The 23,862-nt window shown below is 43.0% G+C and overlaps 1 protein-coding gene across 1 annotated transcript in view; it reads right to left on the bottom strand.

Annotated features, from left to right (window-relative positions):
- LOC120988810 (proline dehydrogenase 1, mitochondrial-like) overlaps nt 1–5,488 on the bottom strand; it is a 150,886-nt gene extending 145,398 nt beyond the window's left edge. Inside the window, exon 1 of the mRNA XM_040416533.1 lies at nt 5,117–5,488. Coding sequence (XP_040272467.1) covers nt 5,117–5,434 — 318 coding nt within the window. The 5' untranslated portion in view covers nt 5,435–5,488. The remainder of the gene's footprint in view (nt 1–5,116) is intronic.
- Nucleotides 5,489–23,862: the final 18,374 nt, after the last annotated feature.

The raw sequence follows: 23,862 nt of genomic DNA, 5'->3' as shown, positions 1-23,862 counted from the left end.
GGGAGTGTTTCCGGAAGTACCACACACAGGTACACTATTAGTATAGGGATTGCGTGACACAGGACAGGCACACAGGCGTCTTAGGGCCCTTTCACACAGAGCTGCTGCAAAAAAGTTAATGTTCCAAAAAAAGTTAATGTTCCAAAAGTTCAATAAAGTTTATAAAAGTTAATGTTCTGTTCAAATGTGATATAAAGTTAATGTTAATAAATTTATTGCGTTGCGGCCTGTTTTTTTTACCTTCTAGGTGGACCAAGCGATCAACCAGCTGCAGCACTGATGTGCATTCTGACAGAAGCATTGCGCTGCTGTCAGATTACACACAAGTCGGTGTATGCGGCGCTGCAAGATGAGATTTCTCCTCTGCAGTAAAAAAGATACGTTTGCCGAGGCATATGAGCTGAGGGGCGGTGTTCATATGCTTTGACAAACATTTTTTATTAAAAAAATAATAATTCTGGCAATGATTTATTCATCCATATCGATTGATGTGAATGGAGAAATCAGGTTTGCCAGGGCATACGAGCTGAGTGGGTTTGGATGTTGGGCAGAGCTCCTATGTCCTGGCAGACGCCTTTCCCCTCCTTTTTTTTTTTGCACATTTTTTGGCAGAGATTTTTTCATCCACATTGATCGATGCGAATGCAGAAATCTGTGCCGTTCATTTTTTCTTTCAGCCCAGGGGCTGAATGGAAAAAATAAATAAATCTCATTACCCGTATGCTCAATATAAGGAGAATAGCAGAAACTCCTAATGCTGGCCATACATGTAATGATTGCGGAGACCCTCAAATGCCAGGGCAGTACAAATGACCCCATTTTGGAAAGAAGACACCCCAAGGTATTCGCTGAGGGGCATATTGAGTCCATGAAAGATTGAACTTTTTGTCACAAGTTAGCGGAAAGGGAGACTTTGTGAGAAAAAACAACAAAAAAAAAAATCTATTTCCGCTAACTTGTGCCAAAAAAAAAAAGTCTTCTATGAACTCGCCATGCCCCTCACGGAATACCTTGGGGTGTCTTCTTTCCAAAATAGGGTCACTTGTGGGGTATTTATACTGCCCTGGCATTTTAGGGGCCCTAAAGCGTGAGAAGAAGTCTGGAATCCAAATGTCTAAAAATGCCCTCCTAAAAGATACTCATTGGAATTTGGGCCCCTTTACGCACCTAGGCTGCAAAAAAGCGTCACACATGTGGTATCGCTGTACTCAGGAGAAGTAGGGCAATGTGTTTTGGGGTGTCTTTTTACATATACCCATGCTGGGTGAGAGAAATATCTCTGTCAAATGACAACTTTGTATAAAAAAAATGGGAAAAGTTGTCTTTTACAGAGATATTTCTCACCCAGCATGGGTATATGTAAAAATACACCCCAAAACACATTGCCCTACTTCTCCCGAGTACGGCGATACCACATGTGACACTTTTTTGCAGCCTAGGTGCGCAAAGGGGCCCAAATTCCAATGAGTACCTTTACGATTTCACAGGGCATTTTTTACGCATTTGGATTCCAAACTACTTCTCACGCTTTAGGTCCCCTAAAATGCCAGGGCAGTATAACTACCCCGCAAGTGACCCCATTTTGGAAAGAAGACACCCCCAAGGTATTTTGTGAGGGGCATGGCGAGTTCATGTAAAAAAAAATTTTTTGTCACAAGTTAGTGGAATATGAGACTTTGTAAGAAAAAAAATATAATTCCATTTCCGCTAACTTGTGACAAAAAATAAAAAAACTTCCATGAACTCACTATGCCCATCAGCGAATACCTTAGGGTGTATACTTTCCAAAATGGGGTCATTTGTGGGGTGTTTCTACTGTCTGGGCATTGTAGAACCTCAGGAAACATGACAGGTGCTCAGAAAGTCAAAGTGCGTAAATTAATTTTTTTGCACCATAGTTTGTAAACGCTATAACTTTTACCCAAACCAATAAATATACACTTATTGCATTCTTTTTTTTATCAAAGACATGTAGAACAATAAATTTAGAGAAAAATTTATATAGAAATGTAGTTTTATTTGAAAAATTTTACAACAGAAAGTGAAAAATTTCATTTTTTTGCAAAACCTTCGGTCAATTTTGATTAATATCAAAAAAAGTAAAAATGTCAGCAGCAATGAAATACCACCAAATGAAAGCTCTATTAGTGAGAAGAAAAGGAGGTAAAATTCATTTGGGTGGTAAGATGCATGACCGAGCAATAAACGGTGAAAGTAGTGTAGTGCAGAATTGTAAAAAGTGGTCTGTCATTAAGCTAGGGGAGCTGAGGTGGTTAAACAGGCCTGTCAGGAGTGGTGAGAGGTCCTCTTTAATAGGACAAGTCTCAACATATTATCAGGCCTAAAGGCCAATCAGCTGCTTGAAAAGAACGTGGCAGTCATATGAGCACTGCCTTCTCTTGACGTTTACCTGCTCGCTGTCAGTCAGCAGATGTAATTAGACCTCCGCAGTCCCATTCGCTTCTATGGGATGGCACCTTCCTATTCACATGAATGGAAGATGAGCTGCAGAACCCTGACACGCCCATTGGACAGAACTTTGTGCTTCTGGCTCTGCCCACTGTATAGCTGCAGCTGCCCAAAGTAGCTGATTGGTAGGAATGCGGGGTGTTGAACCCCCACCGACCTGATATTGATGACCTATCCTGAGAATAAGTCACCAATATCGAAGAAACGGAAGACTCCCTTTTAAAGGGCTTATCCCATGAAAAGTATTACTACGCGATGAATAGGACACTGCACCCACAAAAAGGAAGAAATTCCACTTAATATGCGATTTAAAAATACGTTTTTGAGTGATAACCTCTTTAAAGGGGTTTTCCGATCTGAACATGGGTCTCACCTCTGGTACCTGCTCCTATCTCCAGAACCAAGTAAAGGAGAGCACACCACCTCTTCATTTACCACGAGCATAGTGTGCTCTCCTTCACTTCCGGGGCCCCATTCTGGACTTAGGCTAGGGCTACACGACGACATTTTGTCACGCGACAATTTTTATAATGATCGTCTATGGTGTCGCACTGTAACTTTTTGAGATGGATTTTTCGGCGACTGTCGCGTCGCATTCGCACGACAAATGTTGCAGTGTAGTTGTGCCCTGTCGTGTGACAAATGTCGTCGTGTAGACCTAGCCTAAGGAGCGGGTATCAGTGGTGGGACCAGCACCTATCTGACATTTTTGGCATATCATAGCGATCTACCACAAATGATGAGATGCGAAACTCCCTGTAATGGCTGCACAATTTGCCTAAAAACCGAACCACCATTAACAGTCAGCAATAAGTTAGGCTCATTCACACGTCAGTGTTCGGTCAGTGATTTCCATCGGTGACTGAGCCAAAACCAGGACTGGAGCCTCCACAGACATAAGGTAAAAGGGAAAGATCTGCTCCAGTTCTGTGTTCAGAGCCGCACCTGGTTTTGGCTCAAAATCCCTGACCAATTACTGTGTGGAAGTGCCATGGCTCATTTCATTTCTGTGCGGCATCCAATATGTGGGATATCACCCTTAGACCATGTTCACACACTAAGGCCCCATTCAAACAAACTTAATGGGTCCTTGATCTGCAACATACGGCAAAAGATAGGGCATGTCCTGTTTCTTTGCGGTGCGAAGGCACGGACCTGCAAGTTCTGAGTGTTTCCGTGGGCTTCCGATCCACGCCTCCGCATTGCAACAGATAAGACATGTATCTTTTGCCATATGTTGCAGATTGCGGAGCCATTCAAGTCAACACGGAGTTAAACAAGTGCACAACAGCAATACGTTAGTCTGAATGGTCACGGGTAGAGATGAGCGAACTTCTGTTTTAAGTTCGGCGTCTAAAGTTCGGCTTCCGGTTAGCGGAGGATCCCGATATGGATTCCGAATTCCGTTGTGGTCCGTGGTAGCGGAATCAATAATGGCCATTATTGATTCCGCTACCACGGACCACAACGGAATTCGGAATCCATATCGGGATCCTCCGCTAACCGGAAGCCGAACTTTAGACGCCGAACTTAAAACAGAAGTTCGCTCATCTCTAGTCACGGGTAGTGTTGAGCAAACTTGTGTTTTAAGTTCGGCGTCGAATTTAAGACACAAGTTCGCTCAACACCAGTCACGAGGTCAATCCACACCGGAAAAGTGGTCGGGATGCAGCCAAAAGTGGTTTGCTAATAAAAGTGTATTTGTAGCTTCTTGCCACGGTGACTATGTAGGACACCACCCGGACAGCGAGATAGTCTGCAGGGACAGAGAGGTCTGCTCTTTTAGGCTACTTTCACACTAGCGTTAATATTTTCCGGTATTGAGATCCGTCATAGGGGCTCAATACTGGAAAAAAAAATGCTTCCGTTTTGTCCCCATTCATTGTCAATGGGGACAAAACTGAGCTGAACAGAACGCTCCAAAATGCATTCCGTTCCGTCCTTTACCGGAGAGCAGCATGCTGCGGTTTGCTTTCCGTCCTGGGATGTGGAGCAAATCCATCATGACCCCCAATGCAAGTCAACGGGGACGGATCCGTTTTCTCTGACACAATAGAAAACGGACCCGTCCCGCATTTACTCTTAATGGAGTTCATGACGGATCCGTCCTGGCAATGTTAAAGATAATACAACCGGATCTGTCCATAACGGATGCAGACGGTTGTATTATCAGTAATGGGAGCGTTTTTGCTGAACCCTGCCGGATCCAGTAAAAACGCTGGTGTGAAAGTAGCCTTATTCGCACAAACAAAAAACATTTTGGCCGACAGGAGCGAGGACTTGTCCCTGTCACATCCTGCCCTTACATAGTCCGTCAACAGATCAGCTTTAGAAGGGGATTCTGCACATTGTATAATGTATGTTCTGCAATTGTCTGCAAATGCATCACCACTTTCATCTCTGCTTGCTGTCAGTGAATGAGAACAATGTTTATAAAGAGGCTGAAAATCTGCCCTGTTCAGGTGAACACACTGACAGCAGTCAGACATGAGCAGGATGTATTTCACCAAGAATGTTTCCATTCACAGTCTGAGAGCAGAGATCTTGAAGGTGAAACCCAAGTTGTAAGAAGCAGAAGAGACTTGGTGGGGCAGAGTTTTCCAGCATGTCCCCGGGTGAGCTCCTGGCACCCTGTGTGGCATATTACCTGCTGATTCCGGTCCACCAGGGGGTCCACAGAGCAGAGCCAGAACACCACGAGGCTCCGCAGCAGCTCCCACGTGGCTTTACTCTTATAGGCTTCCTGCGTGTTCTCAAACGTGATGGTGACAGCAGGGCAAGGCTTGTGGAGCCGGCTCCTCTCCATGTGGTCCGCTCCGGAGCTGACGGGACATGGCTTCCCCGGTGCTCCATCCTCTGCAGCCTGCTCCTTGGCCTCGGCTACTGTGGAGCTGAAGCGCACCGGCAGTGTGAACGGGCACCTGAGGCTGGCGGCGAGCCTCACACACATCTTGCTGCACGCCATGGGTGATGCTGGGAAGAGTCCACGTGAGGGCTACGCTCAGATGATACTGCCCACGTCACTGTAGCTCCGTCCTCCTCCCCACACACCCCCGCACTCTGATTGGTTCCGCCCTTTTAGACTGAAGCGATGGGAAATTCCTGCTGCGCTGTCCGCCCGGAGGGTGCGGTAACCGCGGGGTAGGGGAGCGGAAGACACTGGGCCCCTGCACAAACCCTGTCATACTGTGCTAAGAGTTCTGGTGTGCAGTGCTGTCTATACATGCACCAGAAAGTAAAGCAAAAACTTCTGGGGGACATTTATCAAACTGGTGCAAAGTAGAAGTTTTCCGGCACTGAGTTCCGTCCTAGGGGCTCAATACCGGAAACAAACTGATCAGTTTTATCCCCATGTATTCTGAATGGAGAGCAATCCGTTCAGTATGCATCAGGATGTCTTCCGCTCAGTCCCTTTTACGGTGTTCGGCCAGAGAAAATACCGCAGCATGCTGCAGTATGTTCTCCGTCCAAAATTCCGGAACACTTGCCAGATTGCAGGATCCGGCATTCATTTCCATTGAAATGTATTAATGCCGGATCCGGCACCAAGTGTTCAGGAAATTGCTGCATTGACAGATCCGGTCTGCCACATACGCAGACCTTTAAAAATTTGGAAAAAATGAATACCGGATCCGGTATTTAAATTTATTTGTCAGACGGGTCTGGAAACAAATGATATCTGTAAGCCCACCCATCAGAGCCGGTAACATCACCGAACACACTGCTGGGTGGACGCCTCCACCCGGCAGTGTATTATTATAAATAAAAGAGCCCTTGCCCTGCGCGATCCAGCGCAGGGCAAAGGGGGGCTGCCTGGGTGAAATTATGGGTATGTCCGGGTTCAGCTCTGAACCAGGACAACACCTTTAAGTGTCTTTTTTGGAAAACTGGTACTTCTACAATTGCTACATTTTCCACATTTATAGAAGCCTTTCAAATTAATCCAATTTTGCATAAGATGTTCTCTTTTTTTCTTTTCTTTAATAGACGGAGCAATTTTAAGGCCTAAATTTGGGGCCTTTGTATAGGTGATCGGGGGGGGGGGGGGGGTGCTATTCATCCAAGGGCCAATGATCTTATCCCTCAAAATATAATGGCAATGTTTTTTTATACTATATGCAATTTTTGTGTTGTGTATTGAAAGGTAAGATGATTCTCATATCTTCATCCTTTGATTGCTTTCTTACATCATTTGTATTATTTAAAAAAAAAGTCTATCTTTCCATATTTCTCACTCTCGAAAGAGATGTATCAACTACATTAGACGGATATTCTTTTATTATAATCTGTTCTCTTAATATCTCTGCCTCCTCTTCAAATTTTTCACTATTTGTACAGTTTCATTTAATTCTACGGAACTGTCCCATCGGAATGTTCACAAGCCATCTTGGTAGATGGCAACTTGAATATAAGATATAACTGTTCTTTGGCACAGGTTTATGATACGTACTACATACTAATTTACTATTTTGTACTGTCATTTATTTAATCTAAATCTATTTACTGATATTTGCTGAAAAACATAAATTATTTCAGTTGTTATTTATTTATTCCAAAAATAATTGGAGTTCTGTATCTGATTTCTGCCATATAAAGAAAATATCATCAATATATCTTCGCCACAGTACCAGGTCTGTCCCCAGTTTTGGCGCAATGTTGTGCCGTTCCCACTGCGCTACAAATTCACTGACCAAGAATATAAACGCAACACTTTCGGTTTTGCTCACATTTTGCATGAGCTGAACTCAAAGATCTGAAACATTTTCTATATACACAAAAGACCCATTACTCTCAAATATTGTTCTAAATCTGTGTTAGTATGTCATAGTGAGTACTTCTCCTTTGCCGAGATAATCCATCCCACCTCACAGGTGTGGCATATCAAGGTGCTGATTAGACAGCATGAATATTGAACAGGTGTGCTTTAGACTTCCCACAATAAAAGTCCACTCTGAAATGTGCAGTGTGATCACACAGCACAATGTCACAAATGTTGCAATGTTGCAACGTTTGAGGGAGCGTGCAATTGGCATGCAGACTGCAGGAATGTCTACCAAGAGCTGTTGCCCGTGCAATGAATGTTCATTTCTCTACCATAAGCCGTCTCCAAAGGTGTTTCAGAGAATTTGCCAGTACATCCAACCGGCCTCACAACCACAGACCACATGTAACCATACCAGCCCAGGACCTCTACATCCAGCATGTTCACATCCATGATCGTCGGAGACCAGCCACCCGGACAGATGCAGCAGCATCCAAAGAATTTCTGCACAAACTGTCAGAAACCGTCTCAGGGAAGCTCATCTGCATGCTTGTCGTCCTCATTGGGGTCTGGACCTGACTGCATTTCGTCGTCGTAACCGATTTACGTGGGCATATGCTCACATTCGATGGCATCTGGCATTCGTTGGAGAGGCGTTCTGTTCACGGATGAGTTCCGGTTTGGCAGACAGCGTGTGTGGCGTCATGCGTCATGTGGGTGAGCAGTTTGCTGACGTCAACGTTGTGTATTGAGTGGCCCATGGTGGCGGTGGGGTTACGGTAAGGGCAGGCGTATGTTATGGACAGCGAACACAGGTGCATTTTATTGATGGCATTTTTAATGCACAGATATACCGTGATGAGATCCTGAGGCCCATTGTTGTGCCATTCATCCACAACCATGACCTCATGTTGCAGCATGATAATGCACAGCTCCATTTTGAAAAGATCTGTACACAATTCCTGGAAGCTGAAAACATCCCAGTTCTTGCATGGCCAGCATACTCACCGGACATGTCACCCATTGAGCATGTTTGGGATGCTCTGGATCGGCGTATACGACAGCGTGTTCCAGTTCCTGCCAATATTCTGCAACTTCGCACAGCTATTGAAGAGGAGAAGACCAACATTCCACAGACCACAATCAACAACCTGATCAACTATATGCGACCGAGATGTGCTGCACTGCGTGAGGCAAATGGTGGCCACACCAAATACTGCTGACTGGTTTTGTGCACATTTCAGAGTGGGCTTTTATTGTGGGCAGTCTAAGGCACACCTGTTCAATATTCATGCTGTCTAATCAGCACCTTGATATGCCACACCTGTGAGGTGGGATGGATTATCTGGGCAAAGGAGAAGTGCTCACAGATTTAGACAGATTTGTGAACAATATTTGAAAGTAATGGGTCTTTTGTGTATGTAGAAATGTTTCAGAACTTTGAGTTCAGCTCATGCAAAATGGGAGCAAAACCAAAAGTGTTGCGTTTATTTTTTTGGTCAGTGTAGATTATAAGCGGTCTGGTAGTGATTTATAGGTGCAATATTTAGTGGTCTACCAACGGCTTAGTTGTGTACTCTGTGATTAGAGTGACCAGTTAGGGATGGTGTATCCCATAGCTCTGGCAATATTTGGTTTACAGATTATAAAGATTGTAGAACACTTAAAATATGAACACCATTGGATTATGGGTACATTAGACGTCAACTCATTATACACCATAATAGATCATGATCAATAAATAACTGCTATGAAAACTCAGTTAAAGATAAGTAGTCAATTTTGAGCTGAACAGATTAACTATATAGCAGAGGGGGTACAATATATTCTAACACATAATTATTTTTATTTTGATACAGATTATTTTTTGCAGATCAGAGGGAATGCCATGTGTACCAGGTTTGCCCCCAGCTATGCAAATCTATTTATGGCGCAGTGGGAACGGCACAACATTTCACAAAAGCTGGGGACAGACCTGGTACTCTGGCGAAGATATATTGATGATATTTTCTTTATATGGCAGAAATCAGATACAGAACTCCAATTATTTTTGGAATAAATAAATAACAACTGAAATAATTTATGTTTTTTCGCAAATATCAGTAAACATCAGATTGAATTTGCTTATCTGTGCATTGACCACTGACTTTATCCTGACTACGGTACTTGCTACTCTTCAAATACCGACGCTTATCTGTGCATAGACCACTGGCTTCCTCCTGACTACGGTACTTGATACTCCTCAAATATTGATGCTTATCTGTGCATCGACCACTGGCTTTCTCCTGACTACGATATCAGCCTTGCAAGTAGTTGCAATAAAAGACTCCGAACCAGACCCGGACCGTTACACCGTGTCTCTTGACAAGATGTAAGCTGTTGTGAAAGCCCTCGTGGAGGCTAACTTGCAACAGCGGGAGTCTAATAAGCAGCAGCAGGAAACCAACCAGCTGCTATTGCAACATGTGATGGTTTTACAAGCGGCAGGAGCATCCCAGAGCGTGCACGATGCACAAAAAGCGGTCCGTGCGGCGATCCCTAAGATCACTCCCTCGGACGACGTTGAAACCTATCTGGCGGTGTTCGAAAAGGTGGCCGTGAGGGAGAAACTACCCTGAGATGGGCTGAGGTTGTCGCTCCATTACTGACATCCGGACCACAGCAGGTGTTTTTCGACTTGCCAGATGATCAAGCGGCCGATTACCCGACAGTAAAGGGTGAGATTCTGGCAAGACTGGGGCTGAACCCGCGAGACCTCAGTATTATGATCTGTTACACCGGTTGCAAAAATGGCTGCAGTCTGACGTGCTGAGTTCTACTGCTATGCTGGACCGTCTGTTGGCTGATGTATTCTGGAGGGCTTTGCCATACCCTCTCCAGCACTGGATCGGCCAGGTGTCTCCTGGTAATGCCCTTGATATGGTCGACCTGGTGGAGCGCTATGAGGCTACCAGGACTCTACAGGTGGGTTCTTTTGGGAGGGGGGCAGTCAAACACCGGAAATCTCCATCCCAGACCCGGCGACTGGTGCCAGCAGAACCCGCCTGGGATATACCCCCTACAGACCTAGCTCCGATAGTCTGCTGACGGTGTCAGCAGCCTAGCCACATAAGGATCGACTGTCTCCATCGGGGCGAAACCATGGATATTAACTTAGGATACCGCCACTCCTTGTATGCCAGGAAGCTGTGTGCAACAGGTACCCCAGAGACAATAGACAATAGCCACCTCTGCCAGGTGGAAGTGGGAGACACTCTGGCGGTAGCTCTGCTGGACTCAGAGAGTCTGGTGTCCCTGGTAAGAGCTTCCCTGGTGCAGCCCGCTCAGTCTATTGGCCGAATAATCGGGGTTGTGTGCATCCATGGAGGCTTAAAGGACTATCCCACTGCCCTGGTGTCTCTGTCCACGGTGGCCGTCTGGTGGACCCACAAGGTGGCCGTTGCCACCAATTTACATTATGAACTCATAATAGGGAGGGACTTTACTGGCTTCCTGACGCTGTGGCCTGCTATTAGAGTGACTGATACCCATGAGACAGGGATCACCCTAGCAGAGTGGCCGGCTCAGGGGGGAGACCAGAACCCTGGGAACCTGAGACCGAAAAGGCCAGCGGTAGGGGTGACCGCCACTTTGGTGGAAGAGGGGGAGACAACCCCGCTAAATTTGATAGTGGGAGACGTGGAGGACTTGCCGCCGGGACCTAATATCCCAGACCTCAATGTCTCCGGGGATAATTTTGGTACCGCCCAACATTGGGACCCAACCCGATCCCGCGCCTGGGAAAATGTGTTAATAGTAGATGGGAATCCACAACAACCTGGGGCAGAGTCAGTGTTTCCCTGTTTTGTGGTTCATCAAGATATGTTGTATCGGGTAAACCAACTACAGGGTGAACCTATTGAACAATTGGTGGTCCCCAAGTTTTATCGCAAGCTTGTGTTAGATCTAGCCCACCAACACGTTCTCGGGGGTCACCTGGGGCTGCAGAAAACTCAGGATCGTATTCTACAGCGGTTTTACTGGCCCAGCATATTCATAGAAGTGTAAGAGTTTTGTAAGTCTTGCCCGACCTGCCAGATTACTAGCCCCCAGCCACATTTCCGTAGTCCCCTAGTACCTCTCCCGATTATCGAAGTACCGTTTGACCGAATAGCTATGGACCTCTTAGGACCAGTACTGAAGTCCACCAGAGGACATCAACACAGCTTAGTCATTCTAGACTACGCCACTCGGTACCCGGGGTAATGCCACTGCGACATACCTCGGCCAAACTCATACAGTAGCTAAGGAGTTAATGGAGATGTTTTCCCGAGTAGGACTACCTAAAAAGGTTCTGACCGACCAAGGGACCCCTTTTATGTCCAAGGTGATGAGGGAACTCTGTAAGTTGCTGCACATAAAACAACTACGGACGTCCATTTACCATCTGCAAACGGACAGTCTGGTAGAACGGTTTAACCAAACATTAAAAAAATATGTTGAAAAAGGTAGTGTCTAAAGATGGGAAGGACTGGGACCTCCTTCTGCCCTATCTCATGTTCTACTGGGTTCTCGCCCTTTGAACTGCTATATGGCAGACACCCTCATGGTCTCTTGGATGTGGCGACTCCACATAAAAGTGTCATTGAGTACGTTACCCAGATGCAAGATCAGATAGTGACAGTGTTGCCTCTTGTTAGGGAGCATATGGAGGCATCTCAGCAAGCCCAGAGTCGGGTCTATAATCGGCAGCTCGGGTCCGGATCTTTAACCCAGGTGATTGGGTTTTGGTTCTGGTCCCGACAATGGATAGTAAGTTCCTGGTTTGGTGGCAGGGGCCCTACGAGGTACTCGAGAAAATTGGAGATGTAAACTACAAGGTACACCAGCCAGGGCAGCGAAAGCCGGAGCAGGTTTACTATGTGAATTTACTCAAACCGTGGAAAATTAGGGAAACCTGTACAGAAGACATCCCGCGGCCTGGTTTTCTAGGAGAAGAGGTACCGACCCCTCTTTCTGATGCGATAGAGGCGGCTGCCACAGTGAAAATTGCTGACAGCCTCTCCTCTAAACAGTCTCAGGAGGCCAGAGAGTTCGTTAGTCGGAACACGGATGTGTTCTCGGACCTCCCTGGAAGCACTTCCATAATCCAGCATGACATTGTCACTGAGCCTCAGGCAAAAGTCTGATTAAAACCATACCGGGTGCCTGAGGCTCGGCGACAAGCCATATTGGAGGAGGTGCAGCTAATGTTGCAGCTAGACGTCATTAAGGAGTCAAAAAGTGAGTGGGCCAGTCCTATAGTATTCATACCCAAGCCGGACGGGACATTGCGGTTTTGTAATGACTTTCGAAAACTTGTCGAGGTTTCCAAATTCAATACGTATCCCATGCCCTGGGTTTATGAGCTCATCGAGAGGTGAAATCCCAGTATTTTTCTGTTTTGGACCTCACGAAAGGGTACTGGCAAAGAGAAAACTGCCTTTATCATGCCTGAGGGGCTGTATCAATATAAGGTCTTACCCTTTGGTCTGCATGGCGCCCTGCCACTAATGGACATTGTGATTCATCCACATCGTCGGTATGCTTCGGCTTTCCTGGACGATATTTATATCCACAGTACCAACTGGGAAAGTCACCTATCCAAAGTGCAGGCTGTATTGGACTGCCTTCGGAAAGCTCGCCTAACCGATATCCCCAAAAAAAAATGCGATAGGGTTAGAAGAGACTAAGTACCTAGGGTATGTCATTAGGCGCGGAGTCATCAAACCCCAAGTGAACAAACTAGAGGCGATACGGAATTGTGACCTGTCACCACTAGGCAAATAAAGTCATTCCTGGGAATGGTGGGCTGTTACTTGAGGTTTGTTCCCCATTTTGCTACTCTAGCTGCACCCTTGACAGGACTCTTGAAGGAACACAAGTCAATGATGGTTTGCTGGGATGATTGGGCGGAAGAGGCTTTCTCCGCTTTGAAGTTGGCCCTGTGCGGGTCCCGGATTTTGGTGACACCCGACTTCAAAAGGGAATTTATAGTACAGTCCGATGCCTCCGAAGTAGGCCTCAGTGCTGTACTGTCTCAGGAAGTCAACGGGGAGGAGCATCCCGTTGTTTTCCTCAGCCGTAAGCTCACCCCAGCCGAGACCTGGTATAGTATAGTGGAGAGAGAGTGCCTGGCTATAAAGTGGGCACTAGAATCTCTTCGCTATTATTTATTGGGGAGAAAATTCTGCCTGGTGACTGACCACTCCCCTCTCAAGTGGATGAGCCAGGCTAAGGACAGAAATGCCTGGGTCACCCGATGGTTTCTCTCCCTACAAAACTTGGTGGAACACAGGGCAGGCCGGTTACAGGGAAATGCGGATGCCCTGTCCCGGGTACACTGTCTGGCGTGTGTTCACCCCCTCAGGGTTAAATAAATGGGGGGGGGGGGGGTTGTGACACAGCTAGAGGTTTGGTCTGGGAAAACAGGTATTTTCCTCCCAGCATGTGCCAGATGAGGTCAAATACCCGACCGGATTTTAAATGCCGGTCCGGGTTTTGGCAGCATCTGGCTGTCCTTAAATAGGCAGCTGGGCTCAGAAGCCAAGTCTCTGTGTTGGGATCTGGGAGCCTTGTGTCTGGATGATAGGTGTTGCTATCAGCAAGGACACTTTGAGGCAGAATTGCCGCATGGTTTGAATTACTAACACCGCAAGGTGACTGTTTGATTATGACTGTTTGTTTTGTCACTTACCTAAAGTGTGAATAAAACACTGAACTGTTTGATCCAAAGAACTTGTTGTTGCCTCTATACTGCGTCCGCTAATCCTGTCTACCAGAGCGAGTCCCCACACTCACTACAAGTCAATGGAAATGACTAAGAAGTTTTCAGACGTTAAACAGTCTAGACAGAGCTTAACTTGGTCATTATGTCTGGTTTTTTTCCATCCCAAATTTAGCTCTGCATATTCTCTTATAGTAACTGTGGAAAATTACTAGCTACCAAAGTCTCTCAGTATTAGCTGGCTGTGCATTAACCCTTTCCACTTCCCAATGCAGTGCAAATACAGTGCAATAACTGCAAATGAACAAGATGTCTTACAATAAACTTTTAAAATGCAGTTCAACAATATATAACAGCATACATGCACACAACAGCATAAATCCAAGTACACAGAGCCCTTCAACGTGCAATAAAGTAGGGAGTTGATGGCTTTGCATAGTTACAATAGAGGTTAATGTCTAAAAACATCCATATTTCAAAGTACCCTTGCTCCAGGGCACTACAAGTGCCGTTTACCACTTTAAAAAGTGACATGCCACTTCTTGAGCCCTTTTTTGAAAACTGTGGCGGCGCCCCACTGATCAGCTGCCTTTACTTCATTGTTTACCATCTCACTGTATATATTGCAGCGCAGAGCCGTATAAGTGAAGCTGCTCCATCTCATTCACTTCAATGGGACGACTCTCTCCTATTCACTTGATGATAGAATGAGCGCTGTGTTCTCTTCAAACAGTTGATCGGTGGAGGCGCCGGGACCCCCGCCAATATTATCTTAAAGGGGTTGTCCAAGTTATATTTATAGATGACCTATCCTCAGTATATCATCAATATCAGATCGGCTAGGGTTCGACACCCAGCAGCCCCGCTGTTTGAAGAGAAGGCGCGTGCCGTGCCAGCGCTGCCTCCTCTTCATTGTTTACCTGCTCGCCGATGCATCTGCAGCGGTGAGCAGGTGTCATTACACCCAAGCCGTCCCATTCATTTCAAATGGTACAGCCGGCGCATGCGCAATATGAAAAGCTGTTCCTCTGCTCATAATAGGCAGAGCGCAGGTGCGGGCCAGTTCCCAGCCTGACTTCTTCTCTTGCCGCTCGTGACGTCCGCCGGCTGGAGGCAGAGGAGGAGGTAATAGGACAGAAGGGCAGGCCAGAGGGCTGAAAGAGGTGTGTTTTTCTGGGCACATCGCCCACTAACGCCGCCCCAGGGCACCTTCAGAAGCTCATTTGCATACGTTTAAAAATCGTTTTTGTCATAATCTGGACAAGGGACACAGAAAACAAAGGTACCATTGTAATGAGGGTCAAAGAGTCTATAACCTGATCTGAGCGGTCTAAAACACTCAGATTAGGTGAAAGACTCCCTTTAAGGATAAAAAGAAACAAAATATAAAGGGATTGGATCAAGGACAGAAATTCCACTGAGGTCATTGGTATGAAAATATATGAGTGAGGCTAAGTATCTAGTAGTTTAGCGTAGGGTGAGGACCACCATAGCGCCCATGTTTTTTTATGTTTAGGTGCCCTATTGTTACTATTTGAAATCATCCTTTCTTACCTACAATTAATGTTAATTTTCCTGATTATTTGAGATATGGGGGATGGATGTTGTTTTCCAGTTTTGTGCAATACCTTGGAGAGAAGCTGTAAGCATATGGCAGATGATTGTTTTCTGGGATAATGGGAAAGAGTCTATATTTAATCTTAAAAGAAACATTTCCGGTGTAAAAGGAAGTTTCGACCCTGTTACAGAATGGACTAGGTTGTGGATTTCTTTCCATAGATCAATTATATATGGGCATTCCCAAAATATATGGATAAGAGTGCCTATTTGGCCGCAACCTCTCCAACAAATATTGGATGCGTTTTCATATATCTTAGATAATCTATATGGTGTGTAGTACCATCTATATAATAGTTTAGAAAACGCCTCATGATGTTCAATACATGCTGAGCTACTTATTGATGTTTCATATGCTTTTTTCCATTGCGAGAGCGAGATGTCTAGATTTAGGTCTTTTTCCCATTTTTTTATGTGAGATAAATGGGAGTCCATATAGGGTTCTGAGAGTTGAAGATAAAACATTTTTATTCCTTTCCAGGTAGTACGAATTTGATTTGTCAGAAAGGTGTATGATTGGGGTGAGACAGTAGGTGAGGTAAAAGAATTGTTTTTCAGAAAAGTGCGAACTTGTAGGTATTTATACAGGTCTGCTTTATCTGTGATATTTATTTTGTAAGAATAGAAAATTGTGCATTGTTTCCCGGTTATATAGGTTTTGGATAGAGCATAGTCCTGCCTGGACCCAGGTCGATAATGTTAAGTCTGGAATATGTAGTTCTAGGGTTGGAATTAGGATATCCAATGTTTTTTGGATTGGGAGATGGGAACACATTGTGTTATAGGATTTCCAGGCTTGTATGGTGGCTTTCATTGTGGGGAAGATTATTGGGAGGTTTTTTATTTTGTCTATTAAAGAGGCCAGGAGTACAGAATGTAGATCTTTAGGTTTAATTGTTATTTTCTATATCTACCCATAATTTGTCTTTTGTGGGATACCACCATGCCCTAGATTGGTCCACTATCGTTGCCATGTGGTATAGTCTTAGATCAGGTAGTCCCATTCCTCCATGGTTTTTGTGTCTGGTTAGGATGCCTGTTGCTATTCTTGGATGTTTGTTAGACCATATGAATCTACTAAGTTGAGATTGGAGTTTTTGCAATAGGTATCTTGGAATGTTTAAAGGAATAGTACGAAAAAGATATAAAATCTTGGACAGGATTATCATTTTATACAATACAAGTCTACCCCACCAGGAGACCTCATAAGAGTTCAGGTGAGTAACATCCTTTTGTATTTTGAGTATTAAAGGATTGAAGTAATGTTTTATCATGTTTTCAATAGGGTAAGAGAGATTTCTGCCCAGGTATGGAATGTTGTTATCTTGCCATTTATATGGGAAGGTAGATTGCATTATGATTTTGTAAGCATTGGCTATATTTATACCAAGTATTAAGGATTTTGTGGCGTTTACTTTATAATAACATAATAGGCCAAATTTGTGTATTAAGTCGTGTATTTTTCCTAATGATCTAGTAGGGTCTGATATAGAAATTATGATATCGTCTGCAAATAGACCTATTTTATGAGTTGTATTACCTATTTTTATGGCGGATATCTCTATTGTGGACCTTATGTGTTCAGCGAGGGGTTCCAAGGCTAAGATGAATAGAGTTGGGGATAGAGGGCAGCCTTGGCGGGTGCCATTTTTCAAAGGGAATGAAGGGCATGAGAGCATGCCATTTGTCAGAATTCTAGCTGTAGGGTTTTGGTACAGGGCTCTGATTCCCTTTAAAATGGGTCCGGTAAAACCAAATCTCTCAAGAGCAGAAAACATATATCCCCAGTGTATTCTGTCAAATGCGTTCTCTACGTCCAGAGAAAAGAGCAGAGAAGGCATTTTTTCCATTTCAATATATTTTTGAGTATTTATTAATCTACGGGTACCATCAGAGGCCTGTCTGTTAGAAACAAAACCAACCTGATCTGGTTTTACTAGTAGAAGGATGATGTCGGCTAGTCTCGAGAAAATTATCTTGGCGTACATTTTAATATCTGAATTTATAAGTGAAATCGTGCGGTAGTTAGTCACCACAAAAGGGTCTTTGTCATGTTTAGGGATGATGGTGGCTTGTGTCATTTCTTTGGGAAAATGTCCTTTTGATAGAGCTTGGTTGAATATTTCTTGTAAGTGGGGACATAATAACTGAGAAATTTGTTGTGTTGCTATCAGTTCTCTAGCTAAATGTCTTGTGAAACAAAGGGCGTGTTAGTGTGCTGGTGATTACTGAGTAGAGGGGGCGTGACTGCACTGTGTATCAGGCAGCCAATCACCACTCATGAACAAGCACAGGCTCATAGCAGGAAAGCTAGGGATTGTGGGTATTGTAGTCTTTGTGAGGGAAGATCAGGCACTATGGTACTCCCAGTGTGTTACAGGCTCACACAGGAGCTAGACCAACAGATTGCAAGTTAAATTGAAACTCTGGTTATATGTATAGATATGGGTTCTGGTTGGTCACAGCTTGCAGCCTTCATGCAGTTTTTCAAAAATGAAGTTACTTTACCGGAATACCCCTTGAAGCGGTGTAACATCTGCGATCTGACTAGTGCAGACACTTTCAGTTTAGAAAGGCTGGCTATACTGACAGACACCAGTAGGCTGGGCCAAAGAGGCACAGTCTGATGGGAATAAAAATCTATGAGCTTTGCAAATCATTGCATTCTTTATTTACATTTTACACAACATCCCAACTTTTTTGGAATTTGGAATGTGGACAGTAATATAAAAAATTAAGAAAATAATCAATAATCTTAGGAAAAAAAAGTGTAATAAAATTGTGATTTAAACAATAGGTCATTTTCTGATGACACATTCCCTTTAAGGGCTGAGACATCCATCTGAAGTTACCAACTACCATCTAGTTTCTTTATACAGTAGCTTTTGTATTTTTTTTTGTAAGCCCTCTAACAGAATAAGGCCTCATGCACACACCCGTTTGTACTTTGCAGTCTGCAAAAAGGGTACAGCATGGAGTTGTGTGACATAAGATCTCAGTTTCGCATTACTGCATCATGTGTTGCAACATCCAAGCTACCATATCTGCAACATGACAGCAGAAATCCAAACCTGCTAAATTTCTGCAGGTAAGTACAATCATAAGGTACAAACAATTAAGCTGAGAAATGGGGATCATTCTAAATTAAAGTGGTTTTATACCTGCTATAAATGAAAAAATGGAAGCTCTTTGCACACATTTTGATCAAACTTGTGTCGGGCCCATCTACCAGGCGTCAAGGTGGCTGCCGCAGATGGGTACCTAACACTAATATACCGCCTCTCTTGGACTTACCTAAGTCTACATTTTCAGGGCAGTGCAGGAGCCAGCTACATTTGTAAGGTCACATAGTTGTGTAGCCCTAGCCTGATTGGCTGGCCAAATGGAAGAGAATGTGTAGGACCTTTACAAGACATCTAAGGACAACATAAACTGGTGGCAGATCTCCTTGGAAAAAAGCTGGGTCACTGTCTTTAATTGACCCTGGCATTTTGCCAAATTCTTGTAATGAACAGCGCCAGTCCATGCCAATGAGTCCCCATATTCATGAGCTCATGGCTCTCCCCACCCACCTGCTGCTGATTCATATGGAAGAATCTGTCAATCAGAGGCAGATGGGCGGGAAGTGCCTTGAGCTCATGAATATAGGAACTGATTGGCATGCGCTCGAGCTGTTAGGATTTTAAGTTGAGGGCAGCAGAAAACTAGTCACAGATTCCTTTTAAGAGGATCATAGAAGGACATTGTTACTCACCTTCCCTCAGTCCATGCATCTATGATCACATCATTCACCTCCCTACTGATGTCATTTAGTGACTAGCCCTATCAACAGTAATGCGAATTATTGGAGATGCATAGGAGGAATGCGAGGAGTTATAAGTAGCAGCATCATAAGGTAAAGCAAAATTGTTTAGCTCCTAAAGTTAAAAGGTGGCTACGCTGCAATTGATGGCACTGAGACATATGTTAACCTGAGAACGACGCTTGTCTATCTCTTAAGACAATATGTTCAAATGTTGCCAATCGGACAGAATTTTTGCAATAACATCCTATATCTGATATCTCACAGTAAAAATTCAATTATAAAATTATTAAAATACATTAGATTATAGTAAATAATATGCTAAAATACAGGGGACAATTTCATATTCTAATTCTAGGTTCACAAATATTTATATTTGTGATTCAGCCTTTGAACGTCTGATCGCAGTATTTCTCAGAACTTGATCACAGCAACATGCAGCTAGTGACTAAAAGGGGCATTCCATTACTGGCCATTAGTGTTGATCACGAATATTCGAATTTCAAATTTTTATCACGAATATAGGTACTTCGAAAATTCGAGAATATTTCGAATATAGTTATATATATTCGTAATTTCGAATATTCAAATTTTTTTTGATGATAATTTTTTATTTTTATTATTTTTTATTTTTTTATCAGTACACTGCTTCAAGCTTGTGGGCCAATAAGAAGGCTGCAATATACTTGACTTTAGGAGTAGTAGTGTTTGCGAATTTTGCTCTATATTCGTTTTTTTCGAATATTCGCTATATTGCTATATATTCTTGTTTTAGAATATTATGAATATTCGAAAAAAATCGAATATAGAGCAATTTAGCTAATATAGTGCTATAATCTTCTTTGTCTAATAGTTGTAAGTTGAAAAATTCGCAATAAAAATTTGAATCCGAAAATTCGAATTACAAAAATTCGCATATTACACAATCATTACCTTTCCGATTTTTCGAGTAAAAAAAAGAAAATCGCGAATTTTCGAATTTGCGAATATTCGACGAATATTTTACTAAATATTCGCGAAATATCGCGAATTCGAATATGACCCCTGCCGCTCATCACTAATGGCCATAACAGGGAAGAAGTATTTTGGATCAATGGCTTTCTTTCTGTTCCCAAATGTATTGTTTATTATCAGGACAGGATATACATCAATTTGGGACAGGATTAACCAATGCATGTCAATCAAAAATAATATCATCAAACATTATATTATTGATATTCAAACCTTCTGCTTGAGTATTAATGCCATAGTGCCCACTAGTGTTCAAATACTGTAGTACACTTTCAGTCTTGTAACTTTGCCCTGACCTATACTTTCTGTTTTATCTGCTATCATCTATTTGCAATCACTATTGTCTTTAGGAGCGGACATGCCATATCTGAAACCCTTGCAGCTGCACAGGGGCCCAGTAGGTAATTGGGCCTACTGCCACCTAAAGTAGTTTATTATAGTCCAAAAGATTAGGATAGGTTGAGCTAATGAATTTCATGGCTTATTATTACTGTTGGAGTGTTAGAGATATACTTGGTGTGTTCTATTATAGACTTATTATAGGATATTGCTGTTATAGAGCAAAGGGCCTATATACAGTTCTTGCACAGGGGCCATCTGCTGTCTATGTGTGCCCCGATTATAAGCAGTATGGTGTATGAGAAAATTCAATGCCGTGATAATGAAACACTGCTATCAAAAGTTTTTGATAGTAATACTATTTTCAAAAAATAGTGGTAGGTTGTGGTGGCTCACTAGCAAGTAGTTGAGGTATGGTGCTGCATATCAAATCCGAATAATTGTATCAAACTCTAGGATTCCTATGAAACTTTCAAGATTCCTCACATTTATTATTTATTGTTTTATATTTTTATATTGATATTTTAATCTTGAAAATTTGTTTAATAATATTTTATTATAAAAAGTCATTTTATAAGTGTTAGCAATCAGATATCAAGTTTATATTTCACACAATGATATATCACACCAATTGGGACATCTGGGCCAAAAAACGCATGTGTCCCCAAAAAAACGCATAAAAAACGCATGGAAACTGCAAGAGGGAAAAAAATTTTTTTAAAAAATCAAGGCTGTATAGAATTATCCCCTGATTATGTGGGAGGATTCCCTGGCAAACTGGGAGTAGCATGAACAACAGGTGTCCGAGATTTGGGAAGCAATTAAAGGAATGGATAAAAATGGAGGCAGAGCAGGCACTTGACCACTGAGGAAGGGAGAGTGAATCTACCCGTAACGCGTATGGTGAAACAAGTGATGTACCTGCATTTAAAAGCCTCCGATAATACTGAATGGCCATACAGAAGAAAATCTCTACAGTAAAGGATTAACTATTCTGATCGTCGAAAGCTGCACCAAAGGAAATTGCGGAACAGAGTGGCAACTCCTGCGATCTTTGGAACTCCACCGAAATTTAAACCAGCTTGCTGTATGGAGCGACTGAATAAGCCGGCAAATATTTAAAGCTCCATTGAAGCAATAGGGAGACAGCAGACACTAGACGGTAAGCCAAATATCGATTTAAAGTTTTCTTCAATTCAAAGCTCATATCGACCTTAAAAGGATATGCTATAAGAGACTTTTCACATTATCAGGATTCCTGTGGACACTTTATGAACATATTGCACTCCCAGTGAATACACCTACAACATTTTCAGTGACATTCAGTTTCCCAAATTGGGATAGAGCGCTAGAAGATAATACCCCCTCTTCCCAAATAACAGCATATACTTGAAGTTTTTTGGTGTGATATATATTATTGAATTTATCGACACTATTGAGTCATATGAATATAGTGTCGATCATATCTACCACAATATATGTGACTGTAATGTTGTATATTATTGCTACATTGTTCTTATAAATTTTATTACTTGTATTTTATGGGGATTTAATAAATATTTTCTGCACATCTCAATTTGGTTGCCAAGTGTATGAGTGCTCGCTCATTTTCCTATTAATACTATTTTCAGCTTTGCCGTGCTACTGATTTTCCAGGATAGGAAGTTTTTTTCTAATTTTTATTAAACAATAAAAGTTCACCCTTTATTATATCCAAGCAGAGAGGCATGTATACATGCAGGCAGGAAGGCATACAGAACTGTGTGAGGGCTCATTTTTTGCAGACAGATCTGTATTTTACGTTAAAACCATTTTTGCCATAATGGTAAAAAAATGCAAAAATTGCAAATTGGCCATTTTTATTTTTTTCCATTACACCATTCACCATATGGGATACTTTTTAAAACATTTTAATAGTTTTAGGCATTTTCGCATGTGGTGATGTCCATAATGTTATGTTTTTTAATTTTAATTTATTTTTTTTGAGAGGGGAAAGGAGGTGATTTGAATTTTTATACTGTTTTTATATTTTTTATATTTTTCTATAATCAAGTTTTTTTTTTTTACTTTTTGTTAGGTCCCTTATTGGACCCCAACTTTCAATCATCAGATTGCAATTTGTATAGAATAATGGTATTTGTTCCATTATTCTATGCGGAAATCACTATATCATAGTTCTGTGCTGCCACCTGCTGGCCTAGTACAAGCTCATGCTCATTATTATGTATGAACGCCTTCGATGCTCTCCACCCGGGGGAGGCGTTCATTGCCTGGAAGCTTGCACTTCTGGGTTTTAGCCCTCTCAGATGCCATGGTCACATTTGACCATAGCATCTGAGGGTTTAAATGTTCATAGAAACATAGAATGTGTCGGCAGATAAGAATCATTTGGCCGATCTAGTCTGCCCTCTACCTTATTCTTTCATGTTCAGCATTACTGCCAGTCGCGGATATCTGCTGTATGAAACAGCAGGCGCCCGGCGGCTATAGTGCTCACTCTGCTCCGGAGCAGGAGCCATCTTTAAAGACCTGCCATCCATGCACGGCAGATGTCAGGAAGGGATTAACATGTGACAGTCTGATTGCTTCTACAATAGCCTGCCATGATTTACCATTGCAATCTATGGGAGAATCAGTGAGTTCCTATCAAGTCCTGCCACAGGTAGGGCTTAATAGGAACTTTGCTTTGGCAGACCTCAGAGCTTTAGAAGGCAAAGAAGCTGCCATAGTGACTAGACACCTCCTGCAATCGTGGGGGATCTGCTTGATCACCGGGAGCGCTATGCTCCCGGTAAATGACTGTTAAGATGCCATAGCTGCAATTGATCACTGCATCCTAGGGGTTAAAAGTCCATGTCTCTGATCATGGACTCTGTTACCAGATTTCTGCTGTGTAAAATAGCAGGCACCTGGCAGCTATGGTGCGCTCAGCTCCTTCCATCTTTTATCACTACTTCCACCGTACATGCACGGCGGTTGTCAAAAAGGGGTTAAAATCTCATATCCCAAACAAAGGATGTTGATATCAATAATTGGTATTATTTCATTCAGGCCTTGTGGATTGAGAGTATCTAATGTGTAAATCCAAAACACTTTGTGTAGAAGTAACCAGACTTT

The sequence above is a fragment of the Bufo bufo genome, chromosome 2, assembly GCF_905171765.1.
Source record: "Bufo bufo chromosome 2, aBufBuf1.1, whole genome shotgun sequence".
In the NCBI taxonomy this organism is placed as follows: Eukaryota; Metazoa; Chordata; class Amphibia; order Anura; family Bufonidae; genus Bufo; species Bufo bufo.
This window is presented reverse-complemented; position numbering and strand designations above follow the sequence as displayed.